Source organism: Odontesthes bonariensis, chromosome 6 (assembly GCF_027942865.1).
Source record: "Odontesthes bonariensis isolate fOdoBon6 chromosome 6, fOdoBon6.hap1, whole genome shotgun sequence".
In the NCBI taxonomy this organism is placed as follows: Eukaryota; Metazoa; Chordata; class Actinopteri; order Atheriniformes; family Atherinopsidae; genus Odontesthes; species Odontesthes bonariensis.
Genome location: NC_134511.1, coordinates 30,621,500 through 30,638,406, shown reverse-complemented (window position 1 = coordinate 30,638,406; position 16,907 = coordinate 30,621,500). Strand labels below are relative to the sequence as shown.

The 16,907-nt window shown below is 40.6% G+C and overlaps 1 protein-coding gene across 1 annotated transcript; it reads right to left on the bottom strand.

Moving 5' to 3' along the window:
- Positions 1–10,223: 10,223 nt before the first annotated feature.
- On the bottom strand, positions 10,224–13,353 carry c8h22orf15 (chromosome 8 C22orf15 homolog). The gene is made up of 5 exons (XM_075469079.1): positions 13,096–13,353; positions 12,922–13,008; positions 12,568–12,690; positions 10,591–10,665; positions 10,224–10,466 (listed from the first exon to the last, which is right to left on the bottom strand). Exons 1-5 carry the CDS (start codon positions 13,118–13,120, stop codon positions 10,351–10,353), a joined length of 426 nt encoding a protein of 141 aa, XP_075325194.1. The 5' UTR covers positions 13,121–13,353; the 3' UTR covers positions 10,224–10,350.
- Positions 13,354–16,907: the final 3,554 nt, after the last annotated feature.

Genomic DNA, 16,907 nt, shown 5'->3' with positions numbered 1-16,907 from the left:
AATTTCTAAAAACAAAAATCAGTGTAAAAAAATTCAACTTCAAAAAATTCAATGGAAAAAAATTCAACTTAAAGCAATTCTATGTAACATTTCTACCTTAAAGGGGAACTCCGGGGCATTTGAAGCGCATTTCCATTGCTAGAGGTTGTCAAATACTGACATTAGGACACAGACCGGTGCAAATCGGCGCTCCCTGTGTGGAGATCGCGCTGTTCGCACACCCTGTCGTGCGAGGCTAATACGTGGTGGCTAGGGGCAAGCGCTAACCCTTCCATGTAAAACAACAACTTGCACACTGCAGAAACGTCACACCACTTTATAAACAATATTACTGGGCATGTATTGTTGTAATGTTTTAAATACTTGAACGCAGTTTTTCTAGAGAATATAATTGTTTTGTATATGGGATTATCGTCCATCGACTCTTTTGGGCTTTCACATGCGCGAGCCTACAACTAACCGGTGAGTTACATGCTGTTTATAAAGTTGTTTTGTAACGTCCCCATGCCAGTAATGTGAGAACCATGCATATGGTTTTGATGGTAAGGCTTGTGACTTTATTGTCGGATGGTTTATAAAGTGGTGTGACGTTTCTGCAGTGTGCAAGTTGTTGTTTTACGTGGAAGGGTTAGCGCTTGCCCCTAGCCACCACGTATTAGCCTCGCACGACAGGGTGTGCGAACAGCGCGATCTCCACACAGGGAGCGCCGATTTGCACCGGTCTGTGTCCTACTATCAGTATTTGACAACCTCTAGCAATGGAAATACGCTTCAAATGCCCCGGAGTTCCCCTTTAAAATAACAGCTTGAAAAAAATTGTGCGGCTAGAATGAGTTTTAATATTACGATTGGCCTGTCTCCTATGCCCTGCCTTCAGGGGTCTGAGTTGGAAAAACTGCATTATGTAACTTTGCTGGACCGGCCCGGGAGCGGCCCGGGAGCTGAGCGGAAGTACTTCGACTTGCTTTCTGGCACACCTAACATTGTATTGCTTTAAAGCAATAACTTCTCAAAAAGCACATTATGGAGCTCCCCCTACAGGCTTGGAGGTAATGTACGGTTACACTGTCGTAAATACAACACCCTTTCGCTTTCACGTTTCACGTTTGTTGACGAACCGGCGAGGAGTCAGAAGGTGCAAGCTATGTCGACCGAGAAGGTAAGAGTAATCAAATGTACCTGGGAGCGTGAGAGGGGTCTATTTGTTTTTGCGGTAGGTGTGCCAGAAAGCAAGTCGAAGTACTTCCGCTCAACTCCCGGGCCGCTACCGGGCCGGTCCAGCAAAGTTACATAGCGCAGTTTTTCCAACTTAGACCCCCGAAGGGCATAGGACACAGGCCAATAGTAATATTAAAACTCATTCTATCCGCACAATTTTTTTCAAGCTGTTATTTTAAGGTAGAAATGTTACATAGTATTCCTTTAATAAAATTCAATGGAAAAAGAAGCAATCGATCCCTGTCTCAATTCATCCAACGGCAGCCAATCAAGCTAATATCAGCTCAATAGATATTAGTAATATCTATTACTCAATTTTACTAACACAAATGGCAAATAAAGTAAACTCACTCACCGAAGCACCATCACCCGCATTGGTGGACATGGCTGATCTGTCCAATGGAGCGTAACTTGATTGGCTGCTGTTGGATGAATTGAGACAGGGATCGATTTCTTCTCCCTGTTTACCCGGATGTTGAGTCTGGTTCTTTTTCCACTGAATTTTTTTAAGTTGATTTTTTTTTTTAACTGAATTTTTCGAAGTTGATTTTTTTTTCCACTGAATTTTTAGATGTTGAATTTTTTCCACTGAATTTTTAGATGTTGAATTTTTTTATACTCATTTTTGTTTTTAGAAATTGATTTTTTTTTACACTGTTGGTTTTTCAAATTCAAAGTCTGAATTTGATGCTGTAAAAATTCAATATTAGAAATTCGTATTCAAACTCTGATGGCACAGAAAAACTTCCATACACTGCTTTGCACATGTGGCGAGGAGCAGAGTAAAGCAGTGGTTCCCAAACTGTGTGCCCTGGGATTTTGTGACAACCATACATTATTATTGCAATATAGCCTACACCTACACAAAAATAATTACTTTTTAATTTACTATATTAGTACTTTGTATGCACTCATTTCATAATACAGAGGGAAAATCTATACCTAAAAAACATTATTTAAAAAAAAAAAAAAGTCCTCAGAGAACCCCATATTTCGCAGTTGCGCAGGAATTATTAGACCATGACTTATCAAAGGCTGAAGGACAACATTAAAACAGAGAAACACGCAAGAAGAAAAATGGAGCGCTTTCTGGTGCGGAGCAAGCCACCAGTGCAGACCAGTGTAGACTGCCGACAACCACCACCGAAAGAAAAGAGAAAAAAAAAAAACTGTCAGCTGACAGTATCATGAAAGTTACCCGTCGTATGGCTTCAGTTGGACCGAGGATGTCAGCAATCCTCAGCCCAAGTGCGTCCTGTCGGGAGAAGTTAGCTAATGCTAACTTAACTCCTAGTGAGCTAATGCTAACTTGACTGCTAGTTAGCTAATGCTTCTGCATCGCAGCACAGCCCTTTTACATACAGCCGTTTCGCTTCCTATTCGCCCCATTACACAAAATTTGGCTGCAGTTCAGTTGATTTTGTCTGGGGCGTTGGCGAGCGAGTGCAGAATGAGATTGGCCATAGGGCTGGCGCTAATAACTCAAAAAATGTCCCCGCTAGCGGCTGAAACCTGAAAATATTACTGTGATTTCTGACAGAGGGATATGGATTTATATCAAAAGTACAATAACCTGGGAGTTACATCTTTCTGTTTTCTTACAGGTCTGGCATTTGCGAGTCAGTCTCCGCTAGCATCTAGCTAACGGAATCTGAAGAACGCATGGCCATCTGCCTAATTGAGTGGTATGAAAAAGTTTGGGCACCCTTTTAGAAAATCGTTTCATCGGTTTATCTCTTGTTGAGCTTTTGAAGCAGCAATTTCATTTCAACATATGTTAAACCATAGGGAAAGACAAACATTGCAGTTGTGAAATCGTTTTAATAGGTGTAATTCTCTCAGATTTTATCTACATTGTATAGACAGCCTGATTCAAATCTATTCATACATTTTCAATGATTGTAAGATCTCAAGATTGGTATGGCCATTTCAAGACATTGTACTTGTACTTTTGCATCAACTCCTGGTTGAATTTTGATCAAATGCAATGCAATCACTGTCCTGCTAGAAGCTCCAAACTCGGCACAGCTTAAACAGCTTAAACTTAGTGACTGACTAACATTCTCTCGAAAAATCTGCTGATTTTTTTTTTTTGGAAAAAATTAGCAAAGCCCACAACTTTAATATGCTTTATAGTACCTATTCTAGCCACGCAGACCCATAACAGGATGCACGAGCTGAAATCTGTAACTATTTGAGCTAACACCTCTCTGCTAGCTCAGCGCTAGGACTGACCATGCCGTAAAGTGATGCCACATGCGTGACGTCACTCGTGATGCAATACTGACAATAAATGTGTATTTTTAAAAAATCTAGTGAGTCTAAAAAATCAAACCAAGTGCCGTTTGAAAGGATAATTTATCCTGCCTTTAGGAAAATTAAAATGAAAAAATATAAAAAATTCTATCCAAAGCAATGGCTGCATCTAAGGTGGATCTCATAGTACCACATTCATTCTGACTGCTCTGCACTGCTTCGTTGGCGCCGCCCTAGAGTGCAGTACCACCCGGAAAAAGCCGCCAGCTTTCTCTCTCCTCATACATAGAAACTCTCTGATCGTAGTAACCAACAGGCGCGCGCGAAACTACCAGGGTGGCACGGGGTGGCAGCCGCCGCCCCTGAAAAGGGGTCTGCCACCCCAGTAAAAAAATACCAACTGATGATTTATTGGATAATTATTATTAATATCGTTTTAAGATCAAATCAAATGGAAAACAATCCGAAATCGGTGTCAAACTGCAGAATGTTAAGTTTGAAAAAGAAACACTTTGGTCCACCCCCCCACCCCCCAATCACGAATGGTTGCATCCATATCGCAGAATCTCTTTGCCTTGAGTGGAGTCAGTGCGGACACAAGCTGTCAGATGGAGCCTGTTCACAGGTGGGTAACATGCATCAAAGCGTAATATGGTTTCGAAACGTTTATAATTCCTCATAGATGGAAGGCGCTGTACAAAATAAAAGTATTGTAATGACCCAGAATTAAGGTAAAAGTAAACGGACTGGCTTGTTTCCTCCTCTCCTTGTCAATCACTGGACCGCAGGTCATGTCACTCAGGTGTGGGCTGGTGATTGGGGGAGAGAAGTGGGCGTGGGCCAGTCTGCGTGCAGGTCTGGTGATCTCCTGGGGTTGGTTGCGGAGCAGGACTGAACTTAATAAAGAGCAGTTCGGCAACCGCCGGTCTCAGAGCCTCCGTGAAGTCACTACAGTATTATTATTATTATTTTCAAGCCAGTTCGGGTCTCATTCATGAAACAGATTTGCACAAAAAAATCTCCAGATAACCGCTTGCTACATTTTACCTCATGTCACGGTTACCCACAAGATAGCTTTTCAAGCCAGTTCGGTAACTAGATAGCTGGCGCTACCTAACTGAAAAACGTTGATAACTAGCTAGCTACTGGCTAGCCTTTGACATATTGAACTGAAACCAATTGAAGTTGTGGCATTTCATATCATTGTTGTTCTATGAACCGTTCTTAAAAAGTCTGCTAGTCGGCGTTGGCTAGTATGCTAGTGGTGGCTAAGGCTAGCAGAATTTCTGTGTTTTTTGGAACCATACAGAGGAGTTTTTCAGCTCTTAAACTCATCAAAAATCACCTGCGTTCAACTATGTCAGAGAACAGACTCACAGGTTTAGCAATTCTCAGTATTGAGTCTAAACGTGCAAAACATTTAGATTTGGATGAGTTTGTTAAGAGATTTGCTGCACAGCACAGCAATCGTCGCATACAGCTTCTGTAAATTTGATACTGTATAGCAATCAGTTGATATACATGTTTTGTTATTGTTAATGGGGGGAAAACATTTCTGCTGCTACAATAATCCTAAGGGAAACACTGTTTTAATGTACTAAAAAGTGGAATGCTCATGTATGTAGACCAAATATTGAATTTATCACACTTGGGTGTTGAAAAAACTGTTGTATATGGGCTCATATAAAGTACAAAGTAAGATGGGCTTCCAAAAAAAATTGCCACCCTACAATATATGCCTGCCACCTCTCTGCCATCCCATGTATAAATCTCTAGAATCGCCACTGGTAACCAAGCATCTCCAACCGCGCGATTGAGCAACTTCTTCCTTTCCCCACTACCTACCTGTGTGAGTTGGCGTTCTCTACTGTGGTTAGGGTTGCCAACTCCCTGAAAAATAAATAAGGGACACCTCATTAGAAGGGCCGGCCGAAACCGATTGCCTTCAACCCTTCCTAGCCTGTTGAATTTTTTAGCCCCTTTTTTTGTGAGTGAAACAATTTTTTTACTATTTGACTCGAACCTAATTTGAATTAGATGCATATTTTTGAGTGACATGAACACCTGGAAAACTAATTATTATCCAGCAATTCACTTTAATATAAAATAACAAAATTAACAGAATAAAATAAGTATCTTTCTTAAAGGAGAAGTTCTTTTTTTTTTTTTTTAACCTGGACCTGTGTCTTTATTTCACCAATACTTTAAGACGAATGAATGAAAAAATGTTTTTCCCCGTTTGAGTAAAAGTACTATTGCACTGTTAGCTCAACAACAGAGAAATTCATAAATTCATTATCACAGCTGCAAAGTCATGCTGAAAAAAAAAGTTAAAGACCAGTCAGCTAATGCCTCACTATGCCAAAAATGTTGTAATTTAATCAATTTACTGGAGAAAATATGTTAGAAATACCAAAAATGTATTATTACTATAGGCCTTTATAGTATTTTGGTGATGTTTTAAAACCTAACAATCAAAACAACTTTACATAATGTCACCTGACAATAAAAAGTTAACAGACTTTAGTGAAATTATCACGTTAATTACCTCGCGTTAGCCTCCGTTACCAAGCTTTCAGTTAGGTCCCTAAATCCATTACATTTTTAACATTAACATTGACATTTCATGCAAACCAAATTTAAAAATAATGATGTCTAAGAGTATACTTCTGATAGCTAATGCTTAGAAATGTAAAAAAAAAAAACGTTTAAAATGCTGTTATTTCATTAACTTACCAGAATTGTTCTTGACGAGCAATTGAGATCAACGGAGCTGCACCCCTTGTTTGTAACTATTGGCGTCTCCATGACCCACGTGACCTCCGTATTCCTTTATTTCAATAGAAGTCTATGGGAGTGTCGCCACTCTCTTTTTACACCACTCTGATTAGTACCACACCTGGTGCAGCAGCAACAACCTGGAGCTCAATGCCCAGAAGACAGTGGAGATGGTTGTTGACTTTAGGAAATCCACAGCCCCCCTGCCCCCCCTCGCCCTCACTGACACCCCCATCACCACTGCGGACTGTCACCGGTTCCTCGGCACCACCATCACCCGGGACCTCAAGTGGGAGCCGACCATCAGCTCCCTCACCAGGAAGGCCCAGCAGAGGATGTACTTCCTGCGACAGCTGAGGAAGGCAAAGCTGCCGGCCCAGCTGATGGTGCAGTTCTACACGGCCATCATCGAGTCCATCCTCTGCTCCTCCATCACGGTGTGGTATGCCGGGGCCTCTGCCAGGGACAGACACAGACTGCAGCGAGTTGTGCGCTCCGCTGAGAAGGTGATCGGCTGCAGCCTCCCATCTATCCATGACCTGCACGTCTCCAGGACTATGGGGCGAGCAGGTCGGATCACAGTTGACCCTTCTCACCCTGCACATGGACTATTTGAACCACTCCCCTCGGGCAGGAGGCTTCGGTCCATTCGGACCAGAACCTCCCGTCACAAAAACAGTTTTTCCCCCTTGCAGTTGGACTTATGAACACTTCATAATCACCTCATAACCTGCCCCAGTCACTTTACTTTACTTTACCATCATCAAAATTGCACTAATGAAGCTGCACTGTTGTTGCTCTGTATATTGGTTACTGTGTATTGTTGTACACACCTTGTACATTTTATATTCATATATTTTTATTCTTTATTTTTTATCATTATATCCTATGTTACATGTTTGCACCTTACGCCGCAGCAAATTCCTAGTTAGTGAACACTGTTCACTAACAATGGCAATAAAACAAATTCTGATTCTGATTCTGACTACAACTAACCCACTTCACTGCTTTTTGTGAAGTAAAACATCTGAATACTTTAACCGCTAAGCTAAGCAGGTGTTACAGTATTATTCTGACATAATATAGCACTATGGGAAGAAAAACAACATAAACGGTCAGGGTGGGTCAGACCGAAGTGCAGACCGAGCAGTCCCCTGCTTCCGAGCAGTAAACAACATAACAGGCGCGGCTATCGGCAGGTGGCAGCACGCAGTGATACGAAGGGAGAGAAAATAGCGCCTAGCGATTGTGAGGTCTGACTTTTTCCTGGAGAACGATTTTGTGATGCAAATGAATTACTCTTTTGAACGCAGATTGTTTTGAGAAGCAAAACGCTTTATTTTTGCGGCCCCAGCCAACTAGCCGGACTACCTTCATCAATGCCAAAACAAGGCCGGAACTCGGCTCACAGGACGCAGCAGGGGGTATGAAAATGGTCATAAATGATATTGCTAATATGGGATGTCATACAGCTTCATGTCATAAGAAAGAGCAAAAATCCAGCAAAGACCTGACACAGGACCTGAGAGATGCATCTGAACCTTCAGTTGATCCATCTACTGTTGGCCAAAGCCTCATCAGAAATGGTCTCCATAGAAGGGTGGCTGTCAAGAAGCCATTCTTAAGGAGTGGAAACAGGGAGAAAAGGCTGAGGTTTGCCAAATGACACAAGAAGTGGACTGAAAATCAGTGGCAACAGGTCTTATGGAGGGATGAATCCTTCCCAGAGCCCGGACCTCAACATCATTGAAGCAGTGTGGGATCATGCTGACAGAACGGAACAAAAGGCAGCCAACATCCAAAGAAGAGCTTTGGGATGTCCTCCAAGAACCCTGGAGAACTATTCCTGAAGACTAAAGAAATGACAGACATCTTAGCCCTATTCGGACGGGACTAGTTTAACCCTCTGGGGTCTAAGGCCTTTTCAGAGACTTTGAGGCAGTTGTCACCACCTTGACATTTTCAAGTATTTCAACTAACTGTAAACATCTATGCAAAAGTGACACATATGGTTGTATTCTGAAAAGCCTAACAAAAAACAATATGAGAGTGAAGTGAATGTAATACAAACAAGTTTTATTTAAATTGAGGGGAAACACAATTGTACAAAAAAAAAAGTTTTAGAGGTCTTCAAACAGTGCAAGAAAACACACTATAAATATATCTAGCCAAGACTTTTGAAGGTTGAACCTTGTAAACAAAAGTGTTGGCTGCATAAAAGTAAAAAGTGCAGTCAGAAATGTTTTTTTGTTTTCACACAAACTGTAAAAAAGTTTTTGTAACTCCAGGCAGTGTCTCTGAGGTTGAATATTAATTAGATGGGTGTGTAACACCCCTGATTCCCCCCACCCCCCTGTCACTCTCCATGTGATAATTGTCTGTCACTGGCAGGACATTGCTGCCTTCCCCCACATGCTGGCTGAATGGGGTGTGTTCTCACCTGTGAATAGCCACTCAATCACCTTACTTACTTACTCACCATACTTTACATGTGAATAGCGATAGGAGTGGCCGAGGAAGCTGCTGCAGTCTGAGAGTACAGAAAATCCAAAGATTTCTGTTCACTCTCTTTAAAAAGGGCCAGCTATATAATTTATTTTAATATATATATATTTGAAAACTAGAAGTTTCAAGGTTTTTAATCGTGTCACTTATATGTTTGAATGACAAAAACTCACAGAGTTACAGATGTGTTTTTGGAGATGTGTCAAAAATTCCCACCGGTGGGCATTAGACCCCAGAGTGTTAATGGGGGGACCAGGGGTAAAGTAATAATAACCGGGAAATCTAGTCCCGTCCGAACGCGCCATGTCAGTAAAGATAGCGGAGTATGTCGGTAAACTTTGCCGAGAATTCTACCTCCTGTGAAACGGTCCGGAGTATCTACCATAGGTAATACTAATCCCGTGCGAATGCGACCTTCGGTAATAAGTACGGAATATATCGTCACATCCTTTTAAAGAGAGAAACAATTAGGTGTGTCTGTTTGCAAACATGGAGGTTCTGGTGAAGCGCTGCTTGCAAGCACGCATGGTCGGCGCCATGTCTGTTTACAGATGGGGTTTACGGAAGTGAAATGAAGACGTGCATGGCATCCAGGATGTGACGGTTGTGCGTAACCAACAACTCCTCCCATATTAGATGAATAGTACAGGGATTTCTTGTCCCGTCCAAATAGGGCTTAAGAGGGTTCATGCTGTGCAAATATTAACTTTCAAGCTCATTAGAATAATGAAAACTCATTTCAATTTAATTTCAAGTACATTTCAATAAATATATTCACATATTTCCCATTTTTACAGCAGTATATAAAGAAACAGGGGTGGCTCAAGATTTTGCACAAGGCTTTTAGTAAACTGGTTATCCTGCAGATTGATTGTATAACTTCTGTTTCTTTTTTTCTCTTTATTCAGAGTTTTGACGTTATAAAAGCACAGATTTTATGAAAGCACAGAGCTGATGCTCTATTTTCTTTCGGGCCAGTTGAGGTTTCAACCATTTATGAATCATTCACACACATTTTCAGCCAACTCCAGCATCTCCACTGTCTTCAGAAAGATGGTTCTAGTTGCAATATTAGCTCCCTGGTTGTATAAAGAACTTTTTCTCTTTATGATTCCCAAGTTATTGCTATGCTGTAGAATGAATTCAGCTGATTTTGTGGGGCATTCAGTCACAAACCTGTTTACTTTTCCAGTTTTAGAAAGTTGTTCATGCCTTAGTGTTCAGATGAGTCCTCAAAACATGCAAACAGTCATCAGTAACGTAATGGGATTATTCAAGAGAAAAAGATCTTAGATGCTTTTACTTTGCAGCTCAGGCTGCGATATTTAAATAAAACATTTCAAGTAGATGTTGATAAAACTCATTGTATCTGACTTGTGTCCATGGTTTTGGTTCAAAACCCAATAAACAAATAGAAACCAGACACTTTTTATTTGTTGTATTGGTATATAATATTTATTTCACGAAGGTCTCCATAATTTTCTAATCTTGAATACATTCTGGGTAATTTGGCATGTCAGATCAGATGGATAATGCAGGATATCACAGTTGGTGATTCATCTAATTCATATCAGTTAAATGCAAGAAATCAAACTATTTAATTAGCTTTTCCTTATCACAAGAGAAGATCTTTTTACTCCTTTGCCTCCCTCCTCTTTTGACCGTTCTGTCGGGCTCCTTGTTGGGGTTTGACAGCTTCTTCAGCAGTTCTGCAACAAACCAGGTGCCATAAATTATGTGTGCTTTTATTGGAGAAATGAAATAATAGATAAATGTTTTGACCAGCAGGTGGCCTCAGAGAGCCACTCAGTTTGAGTCAGTTTTATTTTTTACCTATTAACTCAGGGTGACTCTGGTTGTAGTTGTTTAGGAGAGGGACATATTTCCTTTTTCCAGATTCATCATCTCCTGGAAAATATAAAGTTGGGAACATCTGTTTCACTTGTGGGGTATGTAAAGTATACCCTTTTCAGATGTAAGGTTTTACGTATCAGGACATACAGTGGGGCAAAAAAATTATTGGTGGCTGACTAAATAATGTCCTTTGGACAGACCAGACCAAAGTGGAGATGTTTGGTCATAATCCACAGCAGCACGTTTGGAGAAAACCAAACACAGCATATCAGCACAAACACCTCATACCAGCTGTCAAGCACGGTGGTGGAGGGATGATGATTTGGGCTTGTTCTGTAGCCCCAGGACCTGGGTACCTTGCAGTCATTGAGTCCACCATGAACTCCTCTCTATACCAGTATTCTAGTATTCTAGAGTCCAATGTGAGGCCATCTGTCTGACAGCTAAAGCTTGGCTGAAACTGGGTCATCAACAGGACAATGATCCCAAACACAGCAGCAGATCTACAACAGAAAGTCTGAAAAAGAAAAGAATCAAGGTGTTGCAATGGTCCAGTCAAAGTGCAGACCTCAGCCTGACTGAAATGCTGTGGTGGGACCTTAAGTCATTGGCTGCCAGCCATTTTCAGTGAAGAGAGAGCCATACTGCCAAGTGTTTTACAGTATTTTGACTGATTTTCCAAGACCCACAGAAAAGTGTTTCTTATGACTATGTACACACCGAAATTACCAAACGAAAGAGTAGACTCTCTTCTTTCATCAGGAAAAAAAATATTGTTTCTACCATTTTCAGTCCTTTAGTAATAGACAGTAGAACATAGGTTGGTTTCACCAAAAACAGCTGTTTGACCAAAAAAACGGAGAAAACAAGCTTCTTTTTTTTGTGCAAAGTGGCACTGCTGCCACCTTGCGGGTAATTTTGTCAGTATATTCTCTGTTTAGTGTTTACAAGCCTAAGATTTAGTGACAAACTCCGCTAGATTGTCCCCCAGCCCGCTCCGTTAAAAAACGCAATTGACGTCTATAGACGTCTTTGGCAGTCAACGTTTTTTTTTTTAAATTGACGTCTATAGACGTCAATGGCACCGAAAGAGTTAAGAGAGCTGTACATAGTCCACCATGAACTCATACAGAGAACTACCTTGTTAAGTTATTGCTGCTGTTGAATCAGCAAGGGAAACAAAATTATTTGTTAAATATAAAATCTTTGGGGTGGTCGGTGGCGTAGTGGGTTAAGCCGACGTCCCATGTACAGAGGCTACATTCCTCGCTGCAGCTGGCCCCGGTTCGAGTCCTGCATCGGACGGCCCTTTGCTGCATGTCTTTCCCCCTTTCTCTGCCCCCTGCTTCCTGTCTCTCTTGAACTTCTCTGTCCATTAAATGCATAAAAGCCCCCCAAAAAATAAATAATAAAAAAATATATAATCTGTGATGGACTGGCGACCTGTCCAGGGTCCTCGCCCAGTGACAACTGGGATAGGCTCCAGCCCACACGCGACACCTGAGTTGGATTAAGTGGGTATAGAAAACGGATGGCCGGATGGATAAATAAATAATGTATGTTGTTGTTCATCTAAAAATATATTTACCTAGTCTAAAGACACAGTAAGGACTGAATGATTTTCTATTAAGCTCTGACGTATAATACCGTAACATTTAAAGATGTGTAATTCCCTTTTCACATGACTGCATATCCAGCTGAAGTTGTTGCAAGATTTGGTCCTAAAAACAATAACCGGGACTGCAACATGTACCTTGTTTTATCGACAGTGCATGTGAAACTTTAAAGAGCACCTTAATTTTCTTTGCGCAGTTATTATTATTATTACATAATCTACTTTGGAATCAAATCCTTCTGGCCAGATACTGTTAACCTGATTCAGCTTTGAGAACTCTTTACTCATCTGGACAGTTGTTCCTTTGAAGTTGTTTTGATGGATGGAGCAGACAGACTCACTGCAGACTCGTAGGAGGACGTAGTGCTGCCTCTCTGCCAACACACTGCTGGCCGGTGCCACGCTGTGCTGCTTTGCCTCCAGGTTCATCACTTGTCCACTGCTGTCCATCAAGTCCACACAATCTATGAGAAGAATGAGACTGTGTTTGTTTTCAACAAAATGACTGAAAATGATCAGGATGAAAGCATTGACTGTCAGGAAATGTAAGACGGTCAGTCCATAAAGGATACAAATTAGCACGTTTTACAAAATACTATTAAAATGTTGTGGGTCAATAAGTGGATTTGACTTGGTAACTGAGTTTCAGAAATGTATGATAATATTCTTTAGTTTGGTAGAGAACAGTTTGGTACCTTTGAAATCCAGACCACACCTTTCCTTCAAGTGATGGATGAAGTTTAGTAGCTTACAGTTGAGATTGAACATTTCCATCCCACCTTCTGCAAGGAAAACTGTCTTTATCAAATCATTATTGTTCCAAGTCATGCACAAATATATGGCACATCATACCCAGAACGTTTACTGACCTCCAAACAGGATGGTGACAAACATTTTCTGCTCCTGACAGCTGTTAGGTTCCACAGAAACTGCTACTAAACACAGCTGAAAGCATCTTTATATTCCAAAGCGCCCGGGGAATCTTGGCTAGATGTTTGGTCTGACAAAGAGCAACAATAAAAGTGCTCAGTGTTTTATGGTTTGCTCTTTTTCACACAAGCTTAGCTCCGAGTGTGGATGTACGAGCAGGCCCACACGGATAGACACTCCTTTGAATCCACCTCTTATTCTCCTTTGCAAAGCTGAAGCCTTGTAAATGAGGGACCAAACACCCGCTGATTCTGTATCCATGGAGTCTCAACAAACACACACAGACTGGCACCTCATTTCTGCCTGTTGTAGAGTGGTGTCAAGTCTGAAATAAAGATGGTTTTATTGTTTCCTATCAAATATTGGAATTAACTACGTAAATAGCCAAACATTATTTGCAAAAAGGGTTGTATCTGCTGCAAGGAGATTTGTAATAAAGCCTGAAACTCCACACAAGTCAGAGGTGAAGAAGCTTTTCAACTGAGACGTGAAACATCTTCAAGAACCGAGAAAAGAAGCCCACTTACCTCCCATTCAAGCACTTAGGAGTTTAGTGTGTACAACTCCCTTATCCATAGAGATGGTGTGTAAAATGTAAACAAAATGGAATGTTTTTCAATCATCCAAAAACATGGTTGTATTTAGTATGCTGCATCATGCCCTCCTGACACAACATGGTAAACATTATATGGGGTTGTCATATTTTCTATTTCATATTGTGCAAGATGTTTTGAAATCTCAACAGGTCTGCACCGCAGGCAGGCCACACACCTGGCCTCTTTTACCACAGAGCCATACTGTTGTAGTGCACTATATGTGTATGTATTGTTCAGTATTAATGGTGCCTTTACAGATGTGTAAGTTACCCATGAACCATTTAGGTTTATGAGTAACAGTTCTGTAACATCTGATTAAACATTTGTTGCTTTTGTTCTGTCATAATCTAAAAGAATTAATAAATAGATAAAAAATATAATTTAGCCTATGTTGTATTTACATTTAAGAAGGATATTTGAATTTCATTTAAACTTCCTTTAAGCACCTATAATGTGTATTTCATGTGTACTATTTTAGTTGATTAATTGGTTTGACTTTTAGGCTTACTTTGGTCTGGAGACAAAAAGAAACTGATGAAAACTGAATATATGATAATTTCAGACACCGTCAACAACTAACTGATGTACATGTGGGAAAATTCAGCAGCCAAAGGCAGCTGAATAAAAACCTGACAACTACCCAAGAGTCAGAAAGTGTCTTGAAACTAAAAAATGAGCTAAATAAACTGGAACAAAGTCAGATTTATGACTTTTTTTTTTTCTGGAGGAATCTCATCAACACTAACCTAAAAGTCCAACATGGCCACCCCCGGCAGTAATGAACTGTTTAACAGTTCAGTCTCATTCAAACAGTCACAAATATAGTACTGTCAAAGCAGGTAAAACGAGACGTGATGTTTGGTCACAGCAGGTCAGCACAAACGTGTCGTATCGAGCATCGTTATTAGCTTGTATCGCTCGTCTGATCAGTGAGAACAACAATGAGGAAATCCTACTGGTTTTCCAAACTGCAGCTGGAAGACGGTCAACTTGTGTGTGACGTCATTCTCAGATCTGAGCTCCAATTTCTGAGGTAAACATAACACAGAATGAGACTACAAGGAGAACAACGAGAACATATTTCACAGTCCACTAAAGTTTTATGGTGTGCAAAGACAGTAGACATATACTTGGCCCCTCTATTTTTAAATGTGGCCTTTACACAGTCCCTGACTTGGAAAAATCATTCTGTTGCAACAATTTGGGAGGTCCTGTAGTTGAAATCTTTTATATCAGGCTAAGCAACATCTGTATCACTGATGCTGTTACAAGGCTGTTTATTTACACTGTAGAATTAACAGTTAGGCCCGAGTGCTAAATTTGGGAATGATTTTCAATTGGAAGTACAAAGAAATTGTCTGTGGCTTAAGGGATTAAATAAGTATGAAAAGCGGATATGTCAACTACAAAGGTTGGTCTTTGTGAATTAGGGACTAATTTGCTTTCCCAGCTCTCAAACTCCATTTCCCAGGTATTACAATCACTATCCTTCTTTAAAGCCAGAGCATGGAAGACTCATCTCAATAATCTACAGCAAGATAATGTACCTCATAAGCAGATCATCAACCAAGCCTAAAGTACACTGGGAAGAAGACTTGGGTCTATCCTTGTCAGAAGAAACTTGGGGCTCGATCTTCAAGTTTATCAACAATTCTTCTCTCCACACTGCCTGATCCAATTCACGGTGGTTCGCTGGGCTCACACGTCTATAACCAAACTTTCTTGCATTTATCTTATGATTGATCCATACTGTGTCCTTAGTCCATATCTACTGGTCCTTTCCCTGCCTCAACAAGTACTGAATGTCTTTTACACTCTCTACCAAATTAAATCAGATCCAGACCTCCTGATTGATCTATTTGATGACTTTGTAACTTTCTTGGCTAGACATGCTATTCTCCTGAGGAGGAGGGATGCTGCCCCTCCTGCTCATTCAGGGAGGTTAGAGGACATAATGTCTTGTTTGAAGCTTGAAAAAATTAGCTGGAAGTTTCAGAGGGTATGAGGGCCTTTCTTGAACGTATTTCAGCACTTACAACAACTCTTAAGTGGTAGCTAATTAAACTTGACGGAAAGCTGATGGGGCTTTGGCTGGTGTTGAGATGGCAGGACGCTATGAGGGGAGGTCTGCTGGCAGTGTCAAGGGAGGGATTCATATTTTCATAACTTCTGCTTTTATGTGTATGTACATGGATCTGTGTTTGTGACAAGCAAAGGAAAATTTTCTTAATCTTAATCTTAATTGAAAAAAAAAAAGATCTCACGATTCATATATGCTCTCCATTAGAGGCTTTAACGTCTGATACTACCGGTTTAAACTAACGTTAACTGAATTTTCTGCCATATGGAGGCAGCAGGTGCAAGATGCAATCACAAACTGTGAACACATTACAAAGTTATTAGGTCTGACAGTTACCTAATTACATGCAGTATTCATGGGAACTGAAACATTTCCATATTTAGTAGACACTATTCATGCCTCCTTTCCCTTCTATATTTGTCTACACCAGAGGCAAATGTTTTTTTCAGCTGCTAAATGTTCAATTACATGTTCTTTAGCATCTTGCTAGCATTTCTAAGCAGGTTTATTTTCTAAACATTGAGCTAATTATGTCAAAAAGACTCAAATTTAAAGGTTTCTTTAAAGCAGGAAGTTAACTCAAAGGTTAGCCTTGAGTACAGACATAAGCATGAAATCAAAACGTCTTTATATGGCCGAGCTGAGGAGAAAAGATGCCGCACAGGTGACCAGCAGAGCATGAGGGCTCAGGAGACGTGGTGAATCTTTAAAAACAAAAAAAAAAAAAAAAAAAAAGACTCTGGGGAGGATTTCAAAAATAAGTCGGCCCGGAGCCCAGTAACCTGAACCCACCGGGGAGTTGTGATAAAAGCTGAGAAACTAAAGAACTCCAAAGATAGTTTGGCAGCTAACTAACCATTTTCCAAAATAAGCATGCAAGATCTCAGACTCGGCTCTAAGATATGAACTTATGTCTCTGCAACTGAATGATGTCTGGGATCATATTGTGGTCATCAACGAATACACTTTGAACATGCTTGTGAGGACATAAAGAGGCAACAGCTGCACTGGAACAAATTCATCAAGAAAAACAAACGAGTATTTAGACATTCAAGTACAAATTATAATCATTCAC

Excerpts from the sequence above, each read along its gene's own strand:
- c8h22orf15 (XM_075469079.1), bottom strand. The coding sequence starts at position 13,120 with ATGTTTGTCACCATCCTGTTTGGAG. Across the intron at positions 13,009-13,095 it reads TGTCACCATCCTGTTTGGAG|AAGGTGGGATGGAAATGTTC; the intron begins GTCAGTAAACGT and ends TTTTCCTTGCAG. Across the intron at positions 12,691-12,921 it reads GTGTGGTCTGGATTTCAAAG|ATTGTGTGGACTTGATGGAC; the intron begins GTACCAAACTGT and ends TTCTTCTCATAG.